General features: G+C 31.1%; 1 protein-coding gene across 3 annotated transcripts in view; it reads right to left on the reverse strand.

The window, feature by feature from the left end:
* The window catches only part of LOC111625790 (heat shock 70 kDa protein 12A-like), a 35,335-nt gene extending 11,717 nt beyond the window's left edge, over nucleotides 1–23,618 (reverse strand). Inside the window, exons 1-2 of one of the 3 annotated variants that reach the window (XM_023369009.1) lie at nucleotides 23,092–23,618; nucleotides 11,063–11,806 (exon numbers count right to left, since the gene is read on the reverse strand). In XM_023369009.1, coding sequence (XP_023224777.1) covers nucleotides 11,063–11,806; nucleotides 23,092–23,551 — 1,204 coding nt within the window. In that variant the 5' untranslated portion in view covers nucleotides 23,552–23,618. Of the gene's footprint in view, nucleotides 1–11,062; nucleotides 11,807–11,878; nucleotides 12,251–21,535; nucleotides 22,031–23,091 lie in introns of those variants that run through there. The other 2 variants (XM_023369010.1, XM_023369011.1) reach the window with 2 other exon arrangements.

Below are 23,618 nucleotides of genomic sequence, written 5' to 3' on the forward strand. Positions count from 1 at the left end.
TCTTTTCTCGAGATTAAGGAACGACTGACAGACAGTAGGAATTTATGGGTCTATGATTTTTTTCAAATTGCAGTCTAATAATGCGTATTGCATGACTTCAATTAATTAAGAGTAAGTTAACTAAAATAATTGAATAACTTTCTCCGAAAAACAACAAGAGGCACGTGACTTAAATCTCCCAAATTTGCCTCGAGCATCATTCATAATCTCAAAATCCTGGCTACTCTACTGGAGTTTTTGTGCATTTTTTAATATTTAGCTTTCTATTGCAAATGAGCCGAGAGGATATTCACACGAACACTGCTACTTAGTCGTGGATTCGAGCCTGACCAACGGGTTGCTCACATGGAATTTTTTGGGTTTAGTTCATCTAAACAGGGGTCAGTTTCTCGTAGTAAATCCTCTCGTGAGACACTCCCTCCTTGTCAGATCGCTCATGAATTACGTTACCTTATTCAATAAAATCCAATCCATTGCAAATACGGTATATATTTTTCTTGTCGTTTTATGCTTACAACTACTGAATTTCCGGGTTTTAATCCTTCCTGTACCTAAGCTAAACTTTTTCTTGTAAGCTATTGTTAGAATCCGGAATTTTAATCCTTAAAATCACGGACTCTAACAGTACCTTATAAGAACCATCGTCGTTACCTAATAGTAAAAAAGTAATAAAATTTCTAATCGTTCTAATATAGTATTTAGAAAGAATAGAATAACCTGCTTAACAGCTTTTCTAAATAACAGATAGTCTCTTAACATACTATACTACTGTATCCTGCTTATTATTAACGTATTCGCTTTATTTTCATATCCTATCTACACTTTTATCTTTTAACCAATTTCTGGCTCTATTTAGTCATAGATTCTTGCACACAAAATAAGTAACTAAACGTATTTCTAGTATGAAGAATCAATAATTATAGTTCATAAATGCCATAAGAAGGGGAAATATTCGAAAATTCTTCATCGAAATTCCTTTATTTCGATTAAAATTACTCTTAGAATACCTTTAAAGAATAATATATAAACGATAACTTACGCAACTCTGCTAACAACATTCTTCTTTACATTACTTATACTGGTTTCTTTCGTAAATGAAAATGGGTTAAAAATATGGATCAAAATACTGGTTTTTCTAATTTAAAAACCTTTGACGTCATTTTCCGGATTAAAGAAATACAGTCGACCCCCATAACACTGTTGATAATTTCGTTTTATATGAATTCCATGTTGTACGAGTCACTTAGATTTTACAAATATATGCGCCGGGCTGTGAATGGCTCACGAATTTGTAAAATCTAAGTGACTCGTACAACATGGAATTCATATAAAACGGAATTATCAACAGTGTTATAGGGGGGGTCGATGTATATTCGAATTGTTTCTTTGAATTTATAAAGTAATTATAAGAATAATATTTCTATAATATTAAGTCTAAGAAATTTTCTATTGTGTATTATTTTGTTGGAATATACAGTGTGACCCTGGGTGTATCTAGGTGACAAGCAGCTAAAGTACCCCAAATATTATACAATATATTAGTATTACTAGTACCCCAGTACTAGTAATACTAATACTAGTATCCTAAAGAAGCCTTCAGTGTTTGTAAAGTAAATGACCGTCAAATCGGGTGTCTTCCAAACAGTCAAACTCGTATTACAGATCTCATTATTGCATATAATTCTTATCGTTTGAGATACTTTGGTTTAACGCCTTTGTCTGTTCAGAAGCGAAACCTGTTTATTTCGATCCCAATCATCTACGACCTTTCTGATTACTGGTTTAAATACATTGATTAATGTAATAAAAATATAATAATAACTTGTTATTCGTGAATAAACAGATTTAATTATTAAAGAAAAAAGTTGTAAGTATTATTAATTACTATTTAGGTTTGTTTATATTTTATTAAATCATTTCTTGAGAGGATGGGATTGAATGAATGGGTTAAAGGCAACACAGGCGATTTATCAAAGAGGAATGCCTCGTAGGAAGACTTCTGTAGTAAAATAGCCCCTGTTTAGGTGTTAGACACGTGAAAACTTCGTGCCAGTGTTTAGTATTACAAAGAACTCTACATTTAAATCACCATTTTCCAATAAAATCCTCCTCTCAAATAAAAGTTCTTCGAAAGCTACCATGAATTACGAATCATAGGAATTAAATGCAATTATCTGGATGAAGAAAATTGGCATTAAATTGTAATTAATCTTGTCGAAAAGCTCGCGTTAGAATCTATTCATTTCTAAACTACGTTATACTTATTCTTCCAACCATTACTATTGAAGAAAAGAAAAAACACACCCGCTATTGTTGGAGGAGATAAAGAATGTATTTAATGCACGATATTATTTTATTTAATGTATAATTTTATAAAATGACAATATTTGCGATAAACTCTTCTCCACTTTAAACGATTTTTTTCTTTAAAATCATTACAAAAAAAACTGCAAAAAATTGAGTTTAAGAGACGTAAAAAGTAATTGAAACTGAGAATTTTTCAGGTTCGGTTCATATTATGCAATTGTCAGTTGGGAAAATGCAACAAGGTAAACCTTTATTCAAAGAAAAAGAATTGAACTTTCTGAATTTCTTCACTAACGAGTGAACATTGTTCGTGTTCTTTATTTTATTTATTTATTATAGTTGTATATTGTGCTTTATAGGTTAGCCACAAGATTATGCAAAGTAAACTATATTTTATAATGATTAATAGATTACAATATTTTAAAGTAATTAGTAGATTTCGGGAAGATTTTTTAAGAAGAAAATTCTAATAAGAAACTTTTCTTTCTTTCTTTTTCAAAAGAGAAGGAATGGAGAAAAAATAAGAAAGAGAAGGAAGAAGGGAAAAATGCTCACTCTTCCTTCTCTACACATTTTCTTCTTTATTTCTCCCTCCTCTCCTCTTCGAGACACTTTATATTTGACTCTTAATAATGATAATATATTAAATCAATAAAGTATTTTAATAATAATAATAATAATAATCTATTGCAAGAAGAGAAGATCATTATCGATTACAATCTATATTTTGGATTCGGATCTCAACTTCTTATTGCATTGTTTTAAGATTTTACCATGTACTCGATTATAATTAATCAATTTGAAAGATAATAGACTAGATTTATATCATAAGAAATAGAATTAATTAAATTATTATGATAAAAATTGATTCTTAAACGATGGTTGGCTCTGGAAGACGAGGATCTTTCCATTTTGTTAATGAGGATTGAAGGACGTGCATTTTCTTAGAATCACCGATTGATCTTACTAAAATGTTAAGACCGTCGCGGTTCAACAGGCGGGATAGAAGCGGGTCACATTCCTTATTCGTGTTTTGTTTACTCCAGTTTGGCTCGGAAGAAACAGGAAATAATCGATGGTCGCTTCAGTGAACATGGACGGCCGCCTACGACATCTTTAAGAAATTTTATTGCTAGACGGCTATTGTTTAAAGTATTTATTTATATCGGAACGGTATAGAAAACAGGAAGGAACGATTGCTTGGGGGCTAAATCGACCATCCTCGCTACGATATGGTCTAATGACACGCTAGATGAGTTATATTGGGCTTGGTCAGACTACCGTATTTTACGGTATTTTTTATAAAAAAAAAAAAAAAGTGCTAAAAACTTTGCCTTCTGTCTTATATGTGACGTTATGATCTTCCATAGGTTAATGAGTTCTCCTAGATTTACGAAAACGTCCTTCAGTATGGTACATGTAACTTCTACCTAGCACAACTCGAATAAAAATGCTATTGTTTAATTAAACATTACTTTTATTTGCTATAGCAGATAAACAGCTTTTGTATGTATTCGTGTTGAATATTTTAATGATAAATAACTCCTTTTTCTTTTGTAAATAAAAGTGTGCATTCTAATTTTACTTAAATAATTGGTGCCGAGTATCACAGGCGCCCTTTGATGGCTTAAATTAAATTCACTAAAGACTTTTTCTTAACAATTCTATGCTAAAATGTGGATGTATTTTATATAATATTATGTATTTAGTTATTAATACATTCGTATAAGATGCTAAATTATCATTCATTCTAAATTTATTAGCCTAATTTGCACAACTATACTACTAGTACTGTATCAAGACACTATCAACAAACTTTAAAATAGTCTTTTTATATTGTTGATTATTAATTACCATATAAGTTAAATCTACTATAATTTGTACAAAGAGGCTGAGAAAAGTGAGATGGATCAGCAGTGTGTCCAAAAGTATTACGGTACAAGTGGGGGGGAAATAAAGAACCTCTACCTGAAGGTCCTTTATGCTTCCATAATTATGGACACCCAGACAATACGAGCTTCATTACGGACCCTCACAGATCTACTATGTTATTCTTTCTTGTACCCTTAGATAGGCACAATGGTCCGGATCAGTTGATTATAATTTTTAAAAATAATACTACATTTTTGGATCCTTTCGTGTCTTAAGTCCGAACCAACGATCAGGGTTCTCTTCTATCTGAACTTGATCTAATGTTAAATTTTATAATTAGAATTGAAAACTTTCAAAAATTCTATTTATATCCCAAATCTCTCAAGCATAAGATAAACTAGATTGATTTTAGGTCATAATGTTAAAGTAGAAAATCCGTTTACCTCTTCAGTTCGGTTAGGTTCTATTCTACACACACTATAGATTCTGACGACATAAAACATATATTTTTCTTTAAATATAAGACACGTTTCCTCTCTTTAGAAAATTCAACCATATTTCCTGTACAAAGTTCGTTTATTACTTGTACAAAAGCTTTCTATTACAAGAAAGGAGAAAGGAGTAAAATATTTCTATACTAGCAAACAATAAATCATGGAAATACACCGACTGCATCATACATCATCTTCTTTATCCGGAGGCAGGTGATCAGGAAGAGCTTTATATTCTCTAAAGGCGAGTCTCCATTATTGAACGCATATTTGAGTTCAAGACCAGCTATATATATATATTTTTTTTTATTGTACGAACAGTTTGTCGTATAACTGCTCCTATACGTGTACCGTATATACAGTTTTTTTTTTTCTTTTTTCGTATTATTTTTGGCTTTCATAAGTTTGATGAACCGTTCTTAATTTACGATCTTGTTGTTTCTTCTTTTACGAGGTTTCAACTTTTAATTAAATAATTCTCGAGTTCAAGAACCCGAAACTAATGTTTGTACTTAAATACAATTAATTATATATGTCTGTTTATAAAATACAAGGAAAAGAGACGTAGTTTTATTTTAATATTTTAAAAATTCTTTTACTTGAAAATACAGGCGAGGATCCATGTTACGTGGGTTTAAATCAATAATTGTTTCAAAAATCTCTTTCTTTACACGTTTGTGTAGGCGTGTGTAAAGTTATTGCCGTTTGATAGAGTAATACATTTAATTGTTATCATTTAACGGTTATTTTTCTTTTTGAATTTTCATATCTATTACTCACGTGATCTTTTTACAACAAATCATATTTCATTTACAACGCGTAATCGACGAGATCGTTAATTGACGTCATTTAACAGCCAGCAAATTTAACGGTCGTTAATATAAAAATATATTCCCCTACGTTCTCTACTTTTTATCGATATAAATCACGTGTTTTTCGAGAGAAAAACAATAAAATCGATGGGAAATTTTTTGAAAAATCAATGCCACAAACGTATTTCACGCATCTTTTATTAATTTTTATCGTTTTTTTTTAAATTTATAGAAGAAATTTCGGAATTTTGTGTAATTTCTAGTTTGTGGCGGGTCAAGAATCTTATTATCGATCCGCATCCCACTAGAAGACATCACGAATGACATCTGGCGCTTAGTCAATACACTTGATTACCATTGCATTATACAGAGATCTTTCTAGAGATATGTTAATTCGCTATTCTTATCTTTATCACCTTTACCTCCATTATTTTTAACGAATGTTCGATTTGATCTTCAAAAATCTTACTTTATCGAATTCTAAAATCAAAATATAATGGTATAATTCCATCAAATGCACGTATCGCTTCTGCATTAACGAATAAGAATGCTGTATAGTAAAATCTGTGACCTTTAAAGAGTAATTGATGCCATATTTGTAACATAAGCGTATGCGCGACAAATCACGTCGCGTCGTGTCGCATCGCAAATACGTAAAGAAGAGATGTAACGATCGGAATTTTTTTAATTTAAAATTTTCATAAATATTTAATGAAAGATTATATATTAATATAAATAAATAAATCAAAAAATCGTTGCTTGTACTGATCATTTGTATCGAGTCGCGGAGCAAATAAATTCTGTCGACATTTAAAGGCAACGATTACATCGATAATATTAAGCACGCGACATACGCGGCGCGGCGCAAACAATCGCGTCGCCTCGTATCATGTATAAACAAACCGATGCAACTCGATCCACGTGTAATTTCTACAACATCATATATAAAAATTCATCAATTAAAATCTTATCGTAATTTTTTAAAATAAAAATATTATATAAAAAGTTCATTTTAGTAATAAAATTAATTGTTATAAATCTTTTTCTTTTCGTTAAAAATTAGTAAATTTATCTTATATAAGAAACCAAAGAGCATTATTAATGTTCATAAATCTTTTATTTATTTAAAGAAAAACACAGAAAAAATGATATATTTTCACGTACAGTAAGTAACACATTAATCGACATCATCAATAAATCTTTTATATTGATTTTCTTCAAGGAATGCTCTATAATTAGGAACTGCTGCAGAACCAATTAGCATCATCTATAAATAAATAAATAAGTAAATAAAATAAAATAAAGAAATGTTTTCTATTATTTTATTTGATTCATCTTGGAATAATCAATAGTTTCAATCAATAATAAAAATAAAAACAAAAGAAGAAGAAGAAATTGAAAATCGATAGAGACAATGCTTCTTACTAAAGAATGGAGGTAAAATTTTCTAATATTATTGTTTGTTATAAAGAAATTCTTTTATTTATTTTACGAATCAATAATATATAGATAGATACATCTATAAGATTTACATAATAAAATAGTATTTTTCTATGCGCAATTTTTCTAGGATTTTAAATTCGAAATTTGCTTAGAAATGGGGTCATTATCCCGTGATGTTTGAAACGATCTTCCTATGTAAAAACCGGTATGCAAAGCTCCCTATTCTAGGATATTTATGTAATACATTCGAGCCTCCGATAACGGCCACCTCTCTACAGCGGTAACCTCTAAACAAAAGCCATTTTTCAAGAGATTTGTTTTTGTAAAAAAAAAAATATATAAATGAATAAAAAATAACACCAAATAACGGCAGCCATTTTAAAATGTCCCTGTGCAGCTCTTCATAACTTTAGCTGCATTTAAAAATTGTTGTAATTGGTTTATAACCTCCAAACAACGGCCACCTCCAGTCCTGTTAGTTCCTGTTAATGGCCGTTGTTTACAAGTTTGTTTGCATTTAAAAATTGTTGTAATTGGTTTAAATTTATCTAAGTTTATTATATATATATATATATATATATAGTACCGTATTTATTACACTTAACTATGGCAACTTTTAAAAATTACAAAAATAATTAAAATAAAAGTCCAAATTACGATGCTAAAAATCAATTCTTCGTAAACATTTTTGTTGTAAATCTTAAAAATTAATAAAATAATTTCTAGATTAAAATCAAGTAAAACTACTCTCTCTTATCCGACTTCGAGTGATTTATTTTAGCAGACAAACAAATAACGTAGATATACTAAACCTTAACTTCAATTGCCAATAACTTCATATTCATAAAATTCAGTGCGGATAAAGTTTAGCAATGCCGACCGATAAAACCAACCGGACATCCGGTACAACTACCCCTAATGAATGGGAGACAAGTCCCCCAGCCCAGGTGCCAAGCAGGTAGCGACCATTCACAAAAATAGCCAACAGCGCCCAGGCCCGAGGACCGGCGCTCAAACGATGAGCTTCACAATAAAGCCTCATCACTGAGCATAATGAACGTTAACCATTTCTATTCCTCTTATGCTGTGTGATTTTTTCCCAGCAAGCATCTACATTCATCCCGATATTCAGATTTATTACATTTGCATATGCTATGATACAAAAATGTTCTATTGTTTTTCTTTTAAAACAATTTGTAACTTTATATAATATTTTAACATTATTCCTAAGTTACAAATTGTTTAAAAGAAGAATAATAGAACATTTTTGTATGCCGTAAAGCGAATCACAGTCTTTTTTTCACTTTCCAGTGCATAAAAAAAGCCCACGAAAGCATTTACACCATTGTTTATGTGGTGCGCAATAGCGTTAGGTCTAAAAAAGGCGCGTGAAACAAAAGTAAAAATAATTAATAAATAAATAAAATCCCGAAAACTCTCTTAAGAGCTTGGCAAGCGACAAAAATAATACAAATAACTACGAATTTAATTGGAAAAGCGTCGTAAAGCGATGATTTAAGCCATTTTAAGATCCCAAAGAAGGCGTAATTATTTATATGAAAAATCATATTTTAAAGGAGAAGAATTTTGAATGTTCATGTATTCTGTTTCATCTATTCAATAACATATTCTTATGGCGTTAATTTGCGTAAAATTAAAAGAACTTACTATTAGCTGATGACAATTTCAATGACACGAGGAACGAGAGGTTTCGTAGTCTGTAACTCAAAGGTTTGCCAGAGAATAATCTGCCTTATTAATAAAGTTTCAGAGTTAACAAAGCACTAGAATGATGATGAATTTATTAGAAACAGCATCTACGAAGAGACACGTTATGAAATTCTTGTACAGAAACTTCGAACTTCGATACTGTCGATCTGAATGAACTGCAACGGAAATTCAGGATTTCAAGGCTACACTCTGAAAAAAAAAATCAACAGTTTTGGATCGTTTATCTTCTTTTTAATTTTGCATTAAGACTTTACTGCCATTCACAAATTATTTTATCAGTACAAGTTGACGTTTATGTTGTTATTATAAGTGCTATATTTATTTATTATATAAAGCTAATTTTTCATCGTCCGATTTCGCTGGTTACACTTAGCAAATGCGAATTAATTATCTGCATTTGGAATATTAACTAAATATTGAATATTTATTCTTATTTCTACAAATAATCAGACAAATATATTTGCAAAATCTTCAATAATTGCCAATTATTTAATTCATAGCCTAATTGATTTAATTATATGTTACGTTTACTTCTTATTTCTAAACAATATGTTGTAATATTGATTATTTAAATCTAGACGAACCATATGATCTAATAGCTTATAAATTTTATTACATTACTTTTTCTCTACAATAAATTTCATAGTAAAAATAATAATAAATAACGTGTATATACTTACTCGTTAGAATTACCCCCGTTCATCTAAGGATTAATCTAGTCATTCGCAAAAAACACGAATCTAAATATATCAGTCTTGCGCAAAACAAGACCATATTGAGCTTATTTTATTTAAAAACTGGTCAACTAATACAGCAGCTTCTATTTAAATTTTCATTTTCGAAAAAATTATTTAAGCGGTTAAATAAAACATTTTTATAGATCTGTCTAAAACGGGCGTCGGTCTATACCCCAGTATTTCTGTAACTGTAAATTGTCCCTCTCCCAAGATACATACGTATTTTTATTTTATACCACACNAAAAAAAAAAAAAAATTGTTATTTAAGTATTATCAGGTGGTATAATTTAAAAATACAGTAGTTCTATATAAACATTATTTAATGCTATACGAAATTCTTAGCTGGCATCACAATTATTAGTTTTTATTAAAAATACTTTCTAAAATTAGGTCCTTTAAAAATATATTTATCAAAATTACTTTTTGATAATAAAGAGTTTGATTGCAATGAATGGTATTATATAATAATAACAACTATAAAAAGAAGATTAACTGTAATTAGTACGTAAAAAATCGAGAAAATTTTAAATAACGGATCATTAGAATAGTTATATTCTTTTTTTAAGGTAGGTTTATATTATTCATAAGTGTTAATCATATTGTAGTTCAATGTACTGTACTGTACCTGCAATAGACTTGCACCAATGGCTTATTATTCTCTACAGTTTCCTTTAGAGAATAATAAAGAACATTCGTACTTTCCCCATGATTTTATCATGGGGAAAGTACCATTTCCGAATTCTCAGCGGAATGAAAGGATGGTCTTTTTTTTATACCAAATCACTAAAACTTTTTATTGATGTCTTATTTAATGGCGATTATTTAGGAATTCAAATACAATTCATCGATTTAGAAGAAGGGTATCTTTGATTCGAACTTTAAGCTTATTTTATAGGAAGAAACTTAAATTTTTTAAAGTCAAATTTGTACTTTGAATTGAGACAAAGTAATTGCATTAGTGGAGGATATAATAGCTCTGATCACAGTAATGCTAATACACTTTGATTTTAAAGTGTTTGAAAGTCACTAATTTGATGATAATACTATCGTTTATAATACAAAGATAACGAAAAATTCTCTAAACACAGAGATAATTGGTCGTGGGTTTGCGCCTCGCTAACGTCCTGTCACGTGGAGTTTTTCGAACATCTAAATAATGGCCAGTTTTCTTTAGAAAGTTTTCCAGGAAGATTTTCCAAGTGTTACGTTGACTTATCTCATCATCAATCAATTTCCTCAATTATTTAAACGTATCTGTGGTGAATAAATTTTCCTTTCACTCGTCTTCTCGCGTCATTAATTCTTATTAATTTACCTATAAATTTTTCTACCGTTATTCATTGAAATGATGTATATTAAACGAAAATTGAATTAGGTTAATCTAACTGAAAGATATTATTTATGGATTTTCGTCTTGGCCTCAATTTTTTTTTTTCACTTGAGACTCAGTGGGGAGGATAACAGGAAAACAAGAGGTAAATACATCTACGAAATTCTTCTTCTTTTCTAAATATAAAAACGATTATTATTATTATATAATGTACTGTACATTGAAGACACGAGAGAGATGAGATGAGGATTATTTGCATACGAGAGAACCCGATTCTCTGAGAAAAAAACATAAAAATATACGAATAAAATGAAAAAAATATATATATTTAAACTTGCCTTCGGAAGTGATGATGTCTTTAGTAGGAACTAAACTGGTATCTTCATTTTGTGTAGATACGGGTTTAGATGGTTTAGATTCATTCTTATCCCTATCAAGAGCCGGAGAAGGAAAAGATGAAAAACTCCTTTGATTAGAAGAAAGAAGAACAACTTCTTCGATCAAATTATCTGTTTGTACTTCCGGTTTCTTATCATCTTCAATCTCTGAATTTTTGCAAGAATTTTGTGTGTTTTCAGTAGTAGAAACACCATCTATAGAAGCGTCTAATTCTTGAATTGCCTCCATAGCTTCGTCGTCTCGAACTTTTTCCGTAGGTTTAATAGTACAAGAGAATATTCTTCCAGTTGGAAGACTGTAACGTGGTTTAAGAGTCTCTTTAACAACAGCAGGAACGGGATCCGAATGAGTTTTATTCAAAATAATTTTCGATTCGGTATTCGTAGGGGTTGTTTCTCTAGCAACGTCGTAGATAGACAACATTGTCTGGCAGAAATCGTGAAATCCTTCGACCAGGACGCGTTGGGGTGCATTAATTTTTACATTATAACATTCGTTAACATTGTCGACTACTTCTTCGGGTGGTAATTCACCAAATTCGTCCTCCCCCGGAGGGTGACTGATATCTGTATCGTCGTAGATAACGCGGCCAGAGATGCGCAGTACATCGCTGTCCATGGGTTTCGGTTGTCGATACAAACCGAAAACGGTTCCTTCTTTCCTCGTCTGACACTCCTTCACACCTACCAAATAATAAAAGGATAATTAATTGATAAGAAACTTCTATCTATTTACCAATTTATTACTTTACGGACCGTTTATTTAAGGGCATAACTAAACACTCATTTGTTATAATGTAGATCGAGAGAGGATGTTCCGCTTCCAAGATAGACGTGCGCAGATTTGTGACGTCATGGCATACCGTGACTTTGGGGAGAGTCGAGCCGCGACTGGTACTCCGAAGAGGAATAAAACTGAGTCTTACTTGTGGTTCTTTGCTTAAAATTACTTAAAGGAAAGTAAATTACTGCCTGAGAATACTGAAAAGTCGGCCTTTTTTAACACATTATCTAAGAAAATATTAATAATTTCAATCGTATTTTACATCCTTTCTCTTATTATAAGCTTAATAGATTGATAATTAATAAATTGTAAGATTTTATAAGACTTATTCAATAGAAACCAAGCGGTAATCATTATTTACATCATTATTAATAGATTAATTATAATTATTAATCTATTATTAAAGTATTAATTAAATTCAAAATTACTAAAGGGCTTTTTGCTGGTTAAATTCAACTTTATACATAAAATAAAAAGATTATTAAATCTAACAACTACTTATTCTTTTTTTTTTTATATGTATTTATGATTGGGTCAAAACTATTATATAATCAAAATTCACGAATTCAGAAGTAATACTAAATTATAAGTCTTTATATTAATAATTGGTTCGTTTATCCTGTGGGCATTAAAAAGTTTTTCTAATACCTATCATGGGTTCGACCAGGTTCCCAATGGGAAAAGAAGAAGTAATGAGGCGTGAGTGAGACCAGGGGCCATATTCTGGTCACTGTCTCTCGTCTCTCGCAAGCCGGTCGCTGATTGGCTAATCATTTGGATTAGCCAATCAACGACTGGCTTGCGAGAGATGAGAGACCAGAGACAGTGGCCAGAAAATGGCCCCTGATGCATTCCAATAAAGTTCTTTGCCTTATCATTTCACTGCAAAATTGATGAGCCCACGAAATTTCTCAGTCTAATCGGACTCTAATCCGCATCCTCCCAAGGTGAGTTTAAACCCAAACTCCTATAAACAATAGGGATCAGGATTCGTTTATCTGATCCCATGTTGACAGGGTCAGATTTGAGATTAATTATAGTCTCATATATAGTTTAAATATGCTGGAATCATCCCATTAATAAATCTATACAGAAACAAGAGATATTAATTAATTAAAATACACATAAAATTTAATTTAAACTTAAAATTTTCAAAAAAAAAAAAAATTGTTATTTAAGTATTATCAGGTGGTATAATTTAAAAATACAGTAGTTCTATATAAACATTATTTAATGCTATACGAAATTCTTAGCTGGCATCACAATTATTAGTTTTTATTAAAAATACTTTCTAAAATTAGGTCCTTTAAAAATATATTTATCAAAATTACTTTTTGATAATAAAGAGTTTGGTTGCAATGAATGGTATTATATAATAATAACAACTATAAAAAGAAGATTAACTGTAATTAGTACGTAAAAAATCGAGAAAATTTTAAATAACGGATCATTAGAATAGTTATATTCTTTTTTTAAGGTAGGTTTATATTATTCATAAGTGTTAATCATATTGTAGTTCAATGTACTGTACTGTACCTGCAATAGACTTGCACCAATGGCTTATTATTCTCTACAGTTTCCTTTAGAGAATAATAAAGAACATTCGTACTTTCCCCATGATTTTATCATGGGGAAAGTACCATTTCCGAATTCTCAGCGGAATGAAAGGATGGTCTTTTTTTTATACCAAATCACTAAAACTTTTTATTGATGTCTTATTTAATGGCGATTATTTAGGAATTCAAATACAATTCATCGATTTAGAAGAAGGGTATCTTTGATTCGAACTTTAAGCTTATTTTATAGGAAGAAACTTAAATTTTTTAAAGTCAAATTTGTACTTTGAATTGAGACAAAGTAATTGCATTAGTGGAGGATATAATAGCTCTGATCACAGTAATGCTAATACACTTTGATTTTAAAGTGTTTGAAAGTCACTAATTTGATGATAATACTATCGTTTATAATACAAAGATAACGAAAAATTCTCTAAACACAGAGATAATTGGTCGTGGGTTTGCGCCTCGCTAACGTCCTGTCACGTGGAGTTTTTCGAACATCTAAATAATGGCCAGTTTTCTTTAGAAAGTTTTCCAGGAAGATTTTCCAAGTGTTACGTTGACTTATCTCATCATCAATCAATTTCCTCAATTATTTAAACGTATCTGTGGTGAATAAATTTTCCTTTCACTCGTCTTCTCGCGTCATTAATTCTTATTAATTTACCTATAAATTTTTCTACCGTTATTCATTGAAATGATGTATATTAAACGAAAATTGAATTAGGTTAATCTAACTGAAAGATATTATTTATGGATTTTCGTCTTGGCCTCAATTTTTTTTTTTTCACATTAGAGACTCAGTGGGGAGGATAACAGGAAAACAAGAGGTAAATAAATCGTCGTTTAACTTTTTACTTGTGGATTGTCACCCAAATACGATCAGATAATGAGGAAATCTAATCTCAATTAAACTTAAATAATTGCTCGATGGGTTATTAGGGATAGGATTTCCTATGTTTAATGATAAATCATAGGCAGTAAGGTTCGAAGTATCGTTTCTAACCCCACTGCGGGTCACGTTCTATTGTCGATTAGTGAGGGATAGATAGGACTAAACAGACCTCCCACGAAAAATTCTTATTAATTAATTAATTAATTAATGATTTGTGTGACTTTTTCGCATACAAAGGCTATACTGTTCCAAGATAAAAGATAGAAAAATAAAAAGGTCATTAGTAATTTGTTATTCAGATTTTCACTGTGTATTCAATTATATTTTAAAAATTTAACTTTTATAAGTTACCTTCGTAATTAAAGTTTGTATGAAATTATGTTGAGTGAAGAAATTAATAGGCGTTTACCTCTTATGGGATATAATATACCACAGAGGAAAGAAAGTTATAATTAAATCTGAAGTATTATTGGAATTTTCTTTCAATAATACTAGGTGTGGTTTCGTAGATGTAGATCAAGAAAATGATATAAATAGCTGGCATGTGATATAAGTCTTTAATCATATTCTTAGTGGAGAATTTAAGGCCGGATCGCTAGTTAAGGGGCTCTGGGTACCCAGGAACAAATCCAGGCGATCGAAAACCCTAGGAATATATCCTCTCTTACCATATGACTACCTAATTATGGATCTGGCCGAACCCACGATTGGTCTAGTGAAAAGTTCTTCTTAGTGGCCATGGGGCACCGAGGGACTTTTTGTCACTGGAGAGTTTGCAGAAATGTTTCCATATTCCTTACTAATTTGTTGTAAATATGGGTTAAAACAGAAACTAATAGAAGAATAGATTTACACATTTTGAAACTATAAAGTAGTTTTTCCACCCTTCTGATTTGTTCTCTGTAGAATTATAAATAATTTAAATCTAACGAAACATTCGTCTTTATTTCAGAGCGATTCTTATGGTACGTTGTAATAACCATAAATTGTTATTATTCGTGTGTTATAGGGTGGAAAATTAAGGGTAACTTGGCATTTAAACACTATACAGGTTCACACATGTTCAACACTAAAACCGTCTCCGCTAAATAGATTTTATATAAATCTAACTTTGGCATATATATAATTAGATTTATATCGTCTTAGATGAAGGTCATTATCGATGATATACTATTTGACGTCATAGGCATGTTCCTTACTGGTTACTTTCTTCCACGGAGAAAGGCGCGGTTCTTCTAAGGACAATTGGCATTAGTCTCGCCAAAAGAGACTTTTCTTTTCTGTCCCCAATAACGAATGTTGTGAGAAGGTCGTTCTAGATGGGAAATTTTTAAAAACAGAAAATAAAATGCCTGTACTTTTAATGGGGGAACTTTATAGTAAAAGAATTGACATCCTGTGGCTGGTACTTCCATCTCGTCTTATGACCTTTGCTCTCTGTCTCTCTCTCTCTCTCTGTCCTTCCCTCTCGTACCCGATATCGAGAGTCAAGTTACTTCTCGATTGAAGAGAAACAGGAGCAGAGAAATAACAAAGTTGCACCTGCACTTCAAAAAACGCCTAGAGATTAAATTCCTCACTCGGTGAGAAACTCGAATGCTAATATTATCTTCCCCCCATTTGAAAATAGATTAAATCTAGAAATGACAAAAGGTGGGGCGGTTCGGAAACGTCATTAAGATCTATCGAATGATAAATTTCGTTACACGCTACATCTATCTTTTAGTACATCGAAATACAGTATCTAAACCTGCTTATGTGCGAGTTTTAAATTTAAACAATGATCCGTGAGTGCGGATTTTATTTAAAAAAATAATAAAAAAAAAGTGTTAAAAGATTGAAAGGGGGTGAGCCGCTTTGTTAGTCTCGGATACGTGATTTTTGCTTGAGGCAATTGAAGATCTGTTATTTCCATATTTAGTCTGTGGAGGTTTTTCTATTAAAGTTTCGATACATTTTTACAGTTCAGTGCATGGAGAGATTTATTTTGACCCATTCTTCCTTTAATTTCATCGACAATGACCGGTATAAAATGATAAGAGATGAACTTATTACTGTATAATGAGTAATTTTTTTTTTTAGTCAGTCCATTATTTAACATTGTAATATTTTGTAATTTATTTAACTGTTAAAGCAGTTTATAATCGAAAATAATTAATTTTTGTGTTATATAAAGGTAAATATACTTAAATATTATTTTATTACTTCGAACTTTAATGAACGTTTTGCTTGCTGAACTAATGTTATGATAATAGTTTGGGATAAAAATACAAGGAATTTTCATGGAAGAGAAATCACAAAAGTTATCTATCATTGAAGGGTTTTTATTTGTTTTTTTTTTCACGATTTTAAGACCCGAAACAATGCTTTAATTTAATAAAACAGGAAAAATCAGAAGGAGTTATAAAGATCTAAGCTTACGAATAGGAAAACTTTATCTGTATCTATCGTTGTCCTAATTGATAATACGTTATTTTTATGGTATAATTTTAAAATATTGTCGTAAATAAAAGGAAAAATTTTAATTTTAATTGTTTTAAAACAAAACAAAAAAAAGAAAACACTGGGAAAATGGTGTTAATTAAGCTAAAAATTTATATTTCTAAGAATCGAGAACCAACAGAACTGACTTAAAGACAAAGAGTAATTCGTGAATAAGAGATCAAATAAAGGTTAAAGATGTGTTGGTCCAAATCAAATAAAGAGGTAGGCTTTATTTATTTAAAAAAAAAAGGACAATAGAGGGATAAAGAGAAAGAAAGAATTTTTGTTTTGTTCTTTCTTTCTTGGCTTTTGGTCTTCTTTGATTCTTCTTCTTTGGTCTTCCCCAACAGGAAGAATAAAGAAAAGATGAGAAGACAAAATTAGAGGATGTGTAAGAAAGGAATGGAAGAATAACACAATGAGGATGGAAGATTTTAGAAGAAGACTTCATCCAGAAGAAGATAAAAACATGATGAGAATTTTATGTAAAATATTTAAAAATTAAAATTTTCACGTATTAAATATTGTAATTAACCTTTAAAAAAAAAGCACGAAATGCTGTAAAAAAAAAAAGGAAAATTTATCGAATTGAAAGGATAATAACGACTTTATTATTCCATTCAGGAAATTTCCTTCCGCTTTGGCATAATTGCCTGAGGCTGTTCGCTATGAAAAGCAAAACTTCATAAACAATTTTTACAAGGTCTACAACTTAAATTCCTTTTTTTTTATACACAAAGAAATCCATTAAAAATTAAAAATAAATATTATGAAAATTATATGATATTGTACTTTTATAAAAGTAAATTTACTTATTATTGCCAATAAAGTGAAAGAATGCGAAGTATCGAGTAAACACGTTATGTCTAGACGGAAAAATGCTTTGAATGGTACCGATTGGTACAGTATCTAAAATATTTTATTTATAAAACACAAACTAGGAGATACGATAACAATATTGCCATCGATCTAGATCAAATTTCATTAAATTATCACTAGTAGAAGAGCATTTTATTTAGCTTTTTCTATGAGACGTCATACCGTTGAAGGTCTGAGAGAGGTGAGATAAGGCCAAGGCTAGTTACAAATGTGAGGCCCACAATGCCATATTTAATTTAAATCGTTTTCGTATCTCCATTTTTTATAATCCTTTATGACTAGATTCCATAGAACATGCAATGAGTAGTACTGGGGAGGTAAATGGAGCTACTAGACCCCCTTCTTTATAGATTCTCTGAACAATGAGAGGGAGGAGGAGGAGGAGGAGAGCATACAAACAATGAATTTAATGTTTTTTTCAATAAATTTTACTTAATATTAGAGCATTTTATAAAAGAATATTAATTAACCTGATAATTTTCTCTATACACGTAGTAGTGCCCTTGTATTTATCTGGAGTCACGAAGGAGTGTAATGGGCCGTTTATTTTAAAGATAATATTATAAAAACTAGTCGATGTAAAATAAATATTCTGTTCTTATTTAACTCAACAAATAAAAATGTACGACTAGTTCGACCGGATTCATCAATTATTTGAATAAGTTTTTAAGTGTATTTTAATTTATAGTTAAATATAAAGTTAATAAAATACTGTATTTAGAATTAATTATAGAATAGCATTATTTATCATCTAAAACAATAAAATTTAATATTTTAAATACCAATTTTTTAGTATATTTAAAGTTTATAAGCTAATTACAAGCTTAAGTTAAGATTCTACTAAATTTGAGTGTACTTTACTGAATTTATTAATTTAACAATGAATTTTCCGATATATTTTATTATTTACAGATTATAAAAGTATATTTACAATAGGTAAACATATAATTCAGCGGCAGCTTTAACCATAAATAATTTTAGGACTTTGATTAGATTTTCGTGATTTTAGAAGCCTCAAACACTCACAAATATAATGTTTTAGTCTAGTATAGATATTCTAAAGGTTAAGGGTCCTTGCAAGTATCGATTTAAAACGTGTTTTATATTATATAAACTTATATAAAGCATCGAATGTCCAGCTTGCCTAAGGCCTCATTACAACTGGAAGCTGTAATGAAAACCTCGACTAGTTTTTATCTTATATTTAGTGACTTCATCTCAGACATTTTAGTGATCGTTGAGAGGAAACGGAGCGATTAAAATATATGGGACAACTGTCAAATTTGCATTGATTAACTTGATCTAACAGTAAGATAAAGAAGATTGGATATAAATATCAATTTAGTTTGACATCAGATTAAGTCATCGAGTCAAATCGTCATTAAGCCCACATCATAAACACATATATATAACCTTAATACATATAGAGTGGCCCAAAATTCAGTTAAATATGTTTCCTGTGTTCCTGGTACAAGTTGTAAACAGCGTGTTATTCTCCAAACAACGACAGTAATCTTTACAGCGGTTAACTGACTTTTAGACCACCTTTACATAGGGTGGCCCAAAAGTCAGTTAGCCGAGATATACAAAAGTTGGCCGTAGTTAAGAGGTTTGACTTTATTTATATAAAAACTAATTGTTTCCGCTTCAAGAATGGGTCAACTTAACGGAAAAAAATCAGTTCCGAATTTAAATTTAAATCATTTTTTTTAATATTAGATTATGATAAATCTTTTTAATAAACGTGTGATTAGTTCAATGGAACGATATTGAGAAAAATATTCATAATAAAATAAATTTTTACGGTAATAGATAAACTGTAAAGCATTAAGACACTAGAATAATATAGATTTTTGTCTATTTACTTATTTATTTTATAGAATTAGAATTAGTAATGATTTATAAAAGATTATTTAATAGGAATTTTAGGCAGTTTTATGAAATTAATCTTTATTAATTATTATCTTACAATTAATTTTAATTAAATAAGCGCAAATAATGATTTAAATCAGTCAAGGTTCCGCTTATCTCACTGAACTAATTGTCTTTACAACACGTGTTGAAGATGCACAATCAAAAGCTTCGTTGATGCATATAATAGGTTCGATCTATTCATTAACACGGAGAAAAATGTTAAGGAATATTAAGGAATTCCTTAATATTCCTTTAACACTGTACGAATAAAAGAAATAGATCCATTAATTCCTATTATTCAAGAATAGTTGGAATCATGTTAAGGGATGGATTTATTCATTAATTCTGCATGAAATTTTGAAAGATAAATATCATAAAGGGAAACAGGATTCTACACAAAGCATTCTTTATATTCACATTATTCATAACAATAAATAAAAATGTTTAACAGCAGTATTTACTTATCATTTTACGTGTATACGTTTACTGAAAATGTCTTAAATTTTAATCATTTAAACCCTTTCTTGGTCCTGTTTTAATATATATTTATTCATTTAACATACTGCAAGAGCTGTGGAAGTTACGTTTGATGATGATAAAATGAATACGTACAGTACAGTACATTACAATTATCGACGTTACGATCTCAAAACAATCAGTTATAAAACAACACAAGTCGTGTTACATCATAGATTCCGCTCAACGATTCAATGCTTCTTGTCTATATAAATGAATATAAATCGATGTCGGAAGTGTCTCGTAACTTGGTGTGTCGTGTAATTGTGATTTAGAACAAGTGGAATACCCCTGTCTTCAGCCTTAACGTTTCGTAAGAATTACGAATCTCTTATTCTTTGTTATGTCTATTGTCTAATTAAAAAGATAAAACGGAAAAGTAAATAAATAAACCTTAAAACAATTGAATTTCTTAAGAAGTAAGCAGCGTAGAATGGTCCAAAACTATAGCATTTAGTATTATAGAGATTAAAAATTCGCTTCCTTGTAGCCATATTTAGCTAGTGTTATTATGACTTAACTATTGTACTACCATCAATATTTTAAAAACAATTTGACTCTTTTTTTTTTTTGTTGAAGCTCGATCTTGTCGAAACACCTGGATGCAAATTAAAGTATAATAACTTGAAGATTCCGGTCTATAAAAACATCGATGACACTAGCTGATGCGTGCCAAGCCTTTATTATCGTGTTAACTATTCAATACACAGGCAAGACCGAAAGTAATCAAAGTGATATGAGATCATAAAAATGTATTTTGAGTCATCACATAATACTTTCTCTCTCTGACAGGTGACTTTGTACGAAAGTTGCTTCTCGTACAACAATACTCTTTGAAAGCGAAGCCAAACCCGGTTGTTATCTGGGCCTCTTTCTCTCGTCGAATGCCCTTTTTCATCGAGTGCAAGTTCATTCCGGGTTAATGGAAAGATACTTTCGATTGTAGAAAAACACTTAACATACATTTAACACCCTTCCGTTTCTTTGTTTTCGATAAAAGAAATACCTGTCTAACGAATAGGTATTGATATATTATTAAATTACTTGGAATTTATGCTATATATTGTATTTAATATTATAAATACATTTAAAAATATCGGTCCAAAAGTCAATTAATAGGATATATTTAAGACGGTTAACCGACTTTTGAACTACCCGGTATATTATTATTATTATTATTATTATTATTATTAGCTCGAATAAGTTGATTTATAGATATATGTTACCGTTATTGATTTATTATCAAATATGATAATGAATAATACAAAGTTTTTACGTATATTACACGTAAAAAGATACTTAGAAGGTGTCACTTTGAAAGACACTCGTTATTGTCAAACGGAAAGATAGGAAAGGTGAGAAAAGTATAGAAAAATGCTTACCAAGCTCTCCTCCGCGCATTTACCAGTCGGTGGGGGTTGAAAGTTTCGATAAAAGCACGCGAACGTGGTGTAACTCTAAGCGATCTCAACGGACTGGGCCGGGTAGTGGTCTGGAAATCCGCTTACTAGGGATCCCGTCGTCCGTAGCGCTGGTTGTCATGACAACCTTGTTAATTAACTCCAACGGGAAACAAAAGAGCCTCTCGTGCCCACTAAAAAAACCGGACCGACATTTTTAACTATTGTATTTTTTTGTTAACGTCTCGTTTTTAAGTGTCCCGCGGCTCTTGGAAAAAGTCGTTAATTACATAAAGAATCGAATTTAAACGACAGATGGTCGGTGTCTGTCCGGAGGGATGGATAGCTGGAAAATGTCAAGAACGTCATTGGAATGGATTTCGTGTAAACACAAGACGGGAATTTTCTGACAAATTTTTATTATTTATGCAACGAGAAATATAAAAAAAAAAAAGTCAAGTCGAGTGTATCCGACATTGTCGAAGGGCAATCCTCTTCGCGCATTGTTTACTGGTGCGGGGCGGCAACTGGTGCGTGTAGCCAAGTTCCACATTTCCCACAAACTTCGTTTCCGGTCAAACCAGACCCCTATTCCAAGTTTAAGGCTTTCCTTGTTTATAAACATATTCACGATTTTTCGTATTCGTTAGAAAATTAATCCTGATAAAAGATGCAATTTAAGGACCAAAATTTTTGTGTAAATGAACCGTAGATAAATTGTAAATTTACAAGCACGATTCCCTAAACCGTACCCTCATAGAGTGAGGCCCTAAGTTGTAGCTTGTTTAGCTTATGTACTGTACATTCGGGGTTTGATTTACGAATAAATTCGATCCCGAATGTGCCTTTTACATAAGTTAAATCTAGGTCCTCGTATACGAGAATATACAATTATTGATGGAGGGAAAGAGCTTTGTTATGCGTTATGTCTTAAGACTCGGCCTAGGGATCTTTTCTAAGTTATCTTTTATTCTAGTGTATAATTTATTGCATAAATATTTACTTGACTTAATTTCCATCAGATAAATCAGAGTGTGCAAAGATTTAAAACTTCTTTCAATTAATTTCGGTGTAATTTAAATGGAAGTATTCGTGCCTGAAGCTATACTGAAAGAATATAACGCTTAAATCATTCTAGATTAAACATATTAGAATATATATAATTATTTATTGTAGTATTTACACTCTTTCTAATCTCGTAAAAGTAGTTTTTTATAATCGTTATCGGATCTTTACAAGATTAAAAACCTGTCTAAATCTCATTGAACCGGATTATATTAAAAATTAATGAAGAGGCGGATGATTAAAGTGTTTTTTTTATAATAAAAAAAATCGAAAACGTGGAATTTATTAATATAAAATGTTATAAATTCTGTTCTAAAATAGCAAATTCTACAAAAGATTATTTGTGGGATGTCAATGGCACGTAGTGTGTTGGTTTACGAAGTTGGCATTTGGCAATATACAGAACGCATGATAAAAAATCATTAACAAAAGAGCCTCGAGCATTTAACCGATCCATAACAAGAGCAACTCACCCGACTGCACCGCAATTTCCGGCCGACGGGAGTCCTTCTTCGCCCTTCCGACCACCTTGAATCGAGACAGGTCTTTTTCCTCACCACAGAACTCGGGGTCGACTCGAGATTCGGGTAGCGAGTTAAATAACTCAACAGGTATTCTCTCTCGTTTACCAGAATCCACCCAAGTTATGGTGCGAACTCGTTGCCTCGGACGGGACGTGGTAGAGGGTAAAGGACCACTCAGCCGACGTCGAGATAAATTGGGGGACGAGGGGATTTGGCGATATTTTCCGTGCACCCCTTGATCAGAACTGGGCAACAGTTCCGTCCTGGAGATATCGTATTTTCCAAACATGGCATTGGTAACTGGGGAGAGCGAATTTGACTGTCGAGACGTCTGCTTTCGTCTCCTCCTCCTCCGATTGACGATATCGAAGTATCTGCCAGGAAGTACCACAGGCTCGCTCCACTGCATAAATAGGCCTCGACCATCGATCGGGGTCGAAGTCTAAGTCGAGGCTATACGGAGAAAACCCGATAAG

The sequence above is a fragment of the Centruroides sculpturatus genome, unplaced genomic scaffold (assembly GCF_000671375.1).
Source record: "Centruroides sculpturatus isolate CEXI.00-Female unplaced genomic scaffold, Cexi_2.0 scaffold355, whole genome shotgun sequence".
Taxonomy (NCBI): Eukaryota; Metazoa; Arthropoda; class Arachnida; order Scorpiones; family Buthidae; genus Centruroides; species Centruroides sculpturatus.